Source organism: Siphateles boraxobius, unplaced genomic scaffold, assembly GCF_051911475.1.
Source record: "Siphateles boraxobius isolate OS27281-9 unplaced genomic scaffold, OSU_SipBor_1 25, whole genome shotgun sequence".
Classification (NCBI taxonomy): domain Eukaryota; kingdom Metazoa; phylum Chordata; class Actinopteri; order Cypriniformes; family Leuciscidae; genus Siphateles; species Siphateles boraxobius.
Window position 1 is genome coordinate 21292149 of NW_027508866.1, and position 7835 is coordinate 21299983.

General features: G+C 35.8%; 1 protein-coding gene across 3 annotated transcripts in view; it reads right to left on the reverse strand.

Moving 5' to 3' along the window:
* The window catches only part of exd3 (exonuclease 3'-5' domain containing 3), a 43978-nt gene extending 37106 nt beyond the window's left edge, over nucleotides 1-6872 (reverse strand). For 2 of the 3 annotated variants that reach the window (XR_013207134.1, XM_077243153.1), the window contains exons 1-2: nucleotides 6566-6872; nucleotides 3224-3293 (exon numbers count right to left, since the gene is read on the reverse strand). Coding sequence is in view for 2 of the 3 variants with exons in the window: in XM_077243153.1 (XP_077099268.1) it covers nucleotides 3224-3248 (25 nt within the window). In the remaining variant the exon portion in view is untranslated. Of the gene's footprint in view, nucleotides 1-3223; nucleotides 3294-3836; nucleotides 4018-6565 lie in introns of those variants that run through there. The other variant, XM_077243154.1, reaches the window with a different exon arrangement.
* Nucleotides 6873-7835: the final 963 nt, after the last annotated feature.

Below are 7835 nucleotides of genomic sequence, written 5' to 3' on the forward strand. Positions count from 1 at the left end.
AACCCAACACTGAGAGCATGTGCACCTTCGTTGGTCTGATGATTTTACAAAAGCGTTGCCATTTTTAAATCAAAATACAATTTGATTTATACAAAATAACACCGGCTAAACCAATGGCGTGAGTTTTTTGGGGCAGGAATACCTGTTTGACTGACTAAATGGAGACCAGGCAATGTTTGAAAACAGACAATATTCCTGCAAATTTGTTTGGTGCTACTAGTGCCACAAAATGTGCACACTTCACTTGAGCTGCAAGAGACAAAATGCAACCGCATTCGTAATCGCAACCCACTTTTCAGAATATTTGACAAGTATAACCTGACTGGATCGTGAAAAGTGGTGTCTATATGACAGGTGGTTGGAAGGGAGCATTTGAAAAAGTCTGCTGAAAACGAAAGACAAAAGAATGCGAACACCAAATTTGATTTCCTTCAGAAAAAAATGCAGCAATGAATCATTCATAAGAAGACCAGGAATGCTTATTAAAGAAAGTAAACAGAATTTTGTTTCCATGCTCACTTTCTACACTGTTTTGATGCGCTTTTCCCACCACCGTAAGACTTTCCTAACTCTTCCCCCTTAAATCCAGGATACAGGCTTAACTATTTTACTTCCTTTGTAATGCACTCCTTGACTCCTTTTTCCCAGTCAGCTATTGTTACATGTGGATACTTCACACCGCATTTGAATTAAGTAAAAAAGGGTCAGAAATTAACATTTAATACGCGTAACAGGGAGAGAAAGGAGGAGTCTATTGTTGTGTTAGAGGTGTTGGGGCTTTGTATTTTGGGGCAGTGATTCCAGGCCTCAAAACTGTGAGAAGATGAGCCAGTTTTGAGGAGGAAGGGGGAGCGGGACAGGAGCGGCCGTTGACAATGGGGTAACGGAGGGGAGGTATATGGTCCTTTGAGAAGCCCTGAAAGCAACTGCCTCTCTCATGCTGTGTGGCCAACACCTTTCTTCTCCTTCTTCCCAGGGCCGGTTTTCCTGTCCCCCCCGACCGCCCCCCCCTTCTTCGTGTTTGTCTCGGATTTCCCCCGGAAAGGGCAACAAGGTGGTCACGGTGTAAAAAACCCAACCTTCCTGACCGACAGCCTGGGAAAGTGGTGCAAAGGGCTTTTCTCCGTCCACTCTTAGCACCACCACACACTCACACACACAGTCCTGCACGGGGATCATCGTATTTGCCCGCAATACTTCATGGGTTATCTTAAACATTACTTAGGATAGTCTTTTCCCATAAGTAAAGCTTCTGTGATTGGTGTGACGCACGCATATCAGTGCAATGAAACACAAAAACATGATATCCTCTGGTGTATGTCTCTTCTCCACCCTAACCTCATTCTTTTACAGGCATTAACACACACACACACACACACACACACGGATGGGAGGAAAGTGGGCCGGAAGGACATTGAGGAATGTAGACTATGCGGCTAGTCAATGGGAAGTTTGAAAAGTGAGAATGTTCTTGAAGGAGACAGGTATTTACTTACAGAAGTCAATATCATCTATGACTTCCACTTGTGGAGTGAACTACACTTCAAGCTCTTTTTCGATTAGATTATCACTTTTTTTCGTACGTGCAAAACTCGCCGTCACGATGTTGAAGTTGACCTGACTTTCCCAGTAAAGGCCGGGACACACCAAGCCGAGGGTCGGCTGTCGGGCCGTTTTTGAGCATCGGTGGGCTTAGTATTTTCGGTGTGTTCTGCACCGTTCGAATCAGCATGTTGAATCTGCCTTGGGCCGTCGGTGAGGGAGAGAACTCTGATTGGCTGTTCAGTTTAGCAAAGGAGTCGGCGCACAAGAATTAAAGCGAAAGTGATGAAAGCAAGCAAACAAGTCAAGATGGCACAGACAGAAGGCTTTTCTAAAACGCAATCTTACCTGAGCATTCGATTACACATATATTTTCATTATAACAGGAGCCGACTGGAATGAAGAAAGTGATCAGCAAGATTAATATTGAAAATGGTAAGCAAGCGCGGCTTTGTTTATCTGGAGTCCTAGTTTAGGTTTCTCTTTTTGAATGACAAAAATAGGCTACTGATACCTGCTGATATAGACAAATATTTACTTACACTAAGGCACAGAACACACTTGCTATTTGACAATCGCCTTTAGTCATTTTGGTGTTCAAACACAGCTTTATGGCCGAGACGCATCACATTTATACGGAAGTCACAATAGCTCGTGAAAAGACACAGCTACTTTATGCAGGCTGTGTGCATTTGTCTGTGGATTGACTGTTTTGAAACTTATATGGCAGTTTCATAGCCCCTAGACATCTGCTATCATGAAAAAAGCCAGGAAATTTCAGTTTTGACAAATGGGATCTTTAAGAAAGTAAAAAGGGTCAATTTAAATTTTGGGGATGCACAGAAAATTCTGTCCAATATTTATATTACCTATATACTTATATAATCAATAATTATTTTCATGTTATTGACGACAACCGCAAAATGGCCGGTATTAAAATTCTATACTTTTTTTTATCTAAATCAAATTTTTTTAAACTAAAAACTAAAATGATTTGTTTTACATACACAAGTGAGCTTAAGCATCACAACATCATAATGTACAGTATAAAAAAGATTTTTTAATGTTTTTTAAAGAAGTCTCATACTCAACATGCAGTAAAAACATTAATATTGTGAAATATTCTTACAATTTAAAATAACTGTTCTATTTTCATATTATGTTCAAATGTAATTTATTTCTGTGATCAAAGCTGAATTTTCCGCATCATTACTCCAGTCTTCAGTGTCACATGATCCTTCACAAATCATTCTAATATGATGAAGAAACATTTATTATTTTTTTTATCAATGTTGAAAACAGTTGTGCTGCTTCTCGTGATTCTTTGATGAATAAAAAGTTTCATTTATTTGAAATATAATTTTTTAACATGAGAAATCTCTCCACTTTTGATCAATTTATTACATTCTTGCCGAATTGCAGGATTAATTTTTATCAAAACAGAATCTTACAGACCCCAAACTTTTGAAAGGTAGTGTAAAAAACTCAAGTAGCGGCCTCTAAACCAAAATACGATTCAGATTTATTTTGTATGCCTATTTGTTTTCATATTGACTTAACTACATGGGCCTACAGTGAGAAGTTTGTTTTTATAATTATCCCTAGGAATGCGCAGTCATATTCATGCTAGCTTAAGCACACAATGCTAATTAAAAAAGTCCCCAGGTCGACCGATGCTCACCTCTTGATTGTCCTCCCAAGCTCATTCTTGTACACCTGGTGGCGCTGTCTGAACTCAGCGCTTCCACACCCTGTGCGAAAGGAAAGAGTGATTGTTATGACTGTAAAGTGCATAGAAAAACTGATTCCCAACACAGATCTGGTTAACAGGCTTGAACGTGCTTAGGAGACTCTAACATGTCTAACATTGCATAATTCTTCTGCCTGGTGGACTTTATTAACATTCATCACCGGTTTAAAATTGAAAAAGAAAGAAAAACATGACTTCAGAATGCATAGTTTTGTCTCTCAGTTACTGCAGGATTTGCTATATGACCTCAAAACAAATAATTTTTCCCCATGTAGCAGTCCCTAAAAATGTGCAGTTTGGCAGCTGGTCTTAATATTGTTCTCACACATTCTCATGCAGTTTCTCTCAAGTCAACAACACACAAAAAAGTGTTATATATCACTCCCTCCCTATTGTATTTGCAACGCTTCAGGGCTGAGATTTACCCTCAGATAACAAGATGAAACGTACAACAGGGGTTTTCCCCCCCCTAGTTTGTTAACGTAACAGTTATTGACTCGTGTTGAGCAACATGTGAACAAGTGCCTCAGGTGTCAGTACCCACATGTACACATTTGAGTGTCTCGCACACACGTGTACATGTTTGCTCTCCCTCCCTGTGGGAACAGCAGCCCTAGAGAAGGCAGTCTGCCAGCTGGCCAGGCGACGTGCTTTACAGGCTGAGGATGTTTGGGTTTTTTAGTCTGGAGTCTGGACTGTTTCTCAGGGGAAGCTCCTGGCACTGAACTCCAAACCTCACCAACACACACCTCTGGCCTTCACTGACATCTAGTGGACACACGTGGCTCACGCCATATCAAATCCTGTTTAATTAACTGTTGCAGCAGGGGTTGCTTACACTGTATATTCTTTGACTAAAGCAGATTTACGAATACTATGGAGGCCACCTACAGATGTAATATGTAGCGGTCACTAGAAAGTTACTTTTTCCTCAAGTCTATGTAATTTGGATGGTTAAGAACCAACCTTCATTTTTCATCTTTAAAACACATTCTGTTTGGTTTTACATACATCTGATCCAGTGCTGAGTAACGGATTATGGATTATGTAATCAGACTCTAAAATTTAAGTATTTGTAATTAGATTATATTACCTTTTAAAATACTCGTAATCAGACTACTGTTACTTTTCTATTGATTACATGTTATTTTTAAAGTGGCAGTAAATTTTTCATAATTCGTTGATTCTCCCTGTCTAATACCTTTTTCCTTTCTATAAAAGTCTACCGTTTATATACGTTCAGAAGCTCTTTAGATACAATCCAGAGATTCCCCAACTTTTTTTGTCAGCTGAACCTCTTTGTCCTAATATACTTACTTGAAATCCCCTGAGAGTTAAACTTCATAAGTTAAGCCCATAATAATAATAATAATAATAATAATAATAATAATAATAATAATAAATAAAGTTAATTCACGGTTCTCTGATGTTGTCTAATGGTCACATGACATGAAGGTAAACAAAAAAATATATATATTTTTAGTAAGCGTTTTATTTTGATTGTTTTTATTTTAAAACAATTTATTTTAATTTTAGCCTACATTTTTATGATTTAAGTACTTATTAGCTTTTCATTAATCTCACAACCCCAGTCTGGAAAACCCTGAAGCAATGTGATATTTAATGCACCTAATGTTGTTGTTGATAAAGAATGGAATATATTTTCTTTCTCTTTGTATTTTTATATGAATATGGTGCAATATTATTGGTAATATTGTAAGGTCAAAAGTAATCTAAAAGAAATTAAAAAATAGTCTGATTATATTACCTTCAATTTATGATGCAATTCATTATTTTACGAACTACAATTTTTGTGTAATTTTGTGTAATTTGTCCCCGGTAATTTGTCATGTAATTTGAAATCAGTAACCGATTACAATTTGTAAGTAATCGACCCAGCATTGTCTGATGAATATCGAAAAGATCATCAAGAACATGTCCGGTTCACATTTAACACTAAAAACAAGAACTGCAGTAGAAAATGGACCCTATTTATTATTTAACTGTCACAAGAATTTTATCGCAATGAATCATATTTTTCCAATGAACACACATTTGTAGACTCTCTCTAGTAAAAAACAAAAAATAATAATCATTTTAAATGCAAGTAAAGTAAATCATACATTAAAATGTAGATAAAATGTTATATACCTAGCCTATATAATGTGTGTTTGTGTGTGTCACTTACAGTAATAAAAAATTGTGAAGAATGTGCTTAATTGTAATAATAAATGTCATGCATGCCAACAGTATAAGAAAATATATTTTTAAATATCATTTAATAAGTAAATATATTTTATTAATTTAGTTAATATAATATAACTTCCTGTTTATTCCTTTAAAGATACGTTTACTACTATTATTCACATGCGAGCAGTTCTTTCCAGATGACGTTTTTCACGTGACACGACAGAACGCGCGTCGTGTGGATAGAATCTGTATAATAGATCAGTGGTATATGAAGCATAGACATGTCTGCGGTGTGAAGTCTCTATGGTGACGCGTCATATGATTGGCGTTATGGGAGTTTGCTCTGTTATTGTTTAAATAAACGCGTGAGTGACGCGAACAATAGAGCCACGCGACCAGCCGCATCAGGACGCGCTCAAATGCACTGATCAAACCGCCGTGATTTCACGCTTCACAGCCTTCATTATTGATCATTCTCTGACAGTGACTACTCTTTATATAAAGATGCTTTTTTTAACCAGATGTGTTGTAGTTTTTACAACTTGCATGACATTATTGTGCCATTTTGCGATGTGTTTGATTCTTTAAACAAACTGAATTGAGTTGTATTACAAACGCCTTTAACAATATCACTTCCATTAAACAGGATAGCATCAGCACACATTTTCGATAAATACAAATGTTGTATGAAGTTTTACGCCAGATATATCTAAAATATATAGGACAAAGACTAGCCAGTGAAGAATTTTTTTTTTAACTTGAAAATAATTTAATCTGAAACCTCTTTCACATAAACTTTAAAGAGTGTCCTAACACGTCTTTAAAAATACGTTTTACTGTATATATTTTGAAACGAGAACAGTCAATAGACTCAAAAAGACAGTTGTTGACGTTGTAACTCAGCAGCATCACAAAATATGTGAAGTGGCTAACGTTAATGTCATCGTGCTAGCATAAAAACATGAGTGTACTTTTAACTTGAGTGTAGGCATAAACAACTTGACAACTGCTGGCGTTAAAAACGAGAAGAATATATCTACGTGTTTTGACTGAGTCAGTGTTAATTGTGAATATTCAACTTACTTAAATAATGTTGATGTCAACCACACAGAGACAACTGTACGTTGGATAAATCTTTTCATATATCCGTGCGGAACCATTAAATGCGGGTAAGGTTTATTATAGACATTTGATGATGTGACACGTGAATAGTCTCGCGAGTTTGCTGGAAATACTTGGTGCAAAAAATGTGTCAGGGTGCCATAATTATACGACCTAAAGTAATATCTGCGACGGTAATAATTGTTTTGAAGTACAAATAAAGGCTGCGTTCCACTCCAAATGTGTATGCCTTTCCTCTGTTTCCTTCTTCTTCTGTTGTTTAAATGGCGGTTGGTAAAGGTCCAACTTAAAGGTGCATTGTCCGCCACCTACTGGATTGGAGTATAGTATAACATTTAAAAAAAAAATGTAATTATATATTTTTTACCAGTTCTGTGTCATTAAAAAAATGTAATACTTTATTGTGTATTATATAATTTGTTCCTTCTCCTAATATATCCTTTAGTGACTTAATTAATTCAAGTCTTTCTCTATTGTACGCTAGACTATACATTCTAGTAATACTGTGTATATGATTTACTGTTTCTGGATATCCACATTTATCGCAATTCTTCCTCTGGCAAAAAAAAAAAGCCCTTGATCACTTGGAATTCACCATGGAGATGATTTATTATTTAATAATTAATTAGCCTACTTATTACCCTTTTTTCCTTATGAATTTGTTTCTATAGGCTACGCATATAAGTTGGAGAAAATATATAAAATCCTATAAGTAGAAAAATAAAATTACACAAACGAAAAACTTTGACTGTGAACATAAATTAGCTAGTATTATGCAATTAAATCTCAACATAATTAATATATTATACACAATTACGGGATTAATTCTCAAAATAATACACTACAGTTGAGTGCGATCTGCTGTGACGTCACAATCAAGTTGAGTTGTGGATATATAGAGCTGCTTGAAAGAATAGATTGATTATGCATTTCTTTCAATACAAAAATAAAATGTGGTTTTAATTCCTAATCTAATTTGTGAAAAGATAGGTAGGGTTGCTTTTCTGTTGCAATTCAACTTTGAAATCAGTTAGATTCCAGTTAGATTAAGTAATTTTCACATGGCAGGGTTTACTCTAGTCTCTAGATATAAACATTTTTTTATCCAAACAAATGTAATAATTGAATAACAGGTATATAACGTTTGAACATAAAACTAATTTTTTTTTCAAAAATGGGTTGATAATGGCATTATATTTGTCAGTTATTTAATAAAAACGGGCACCTGTAT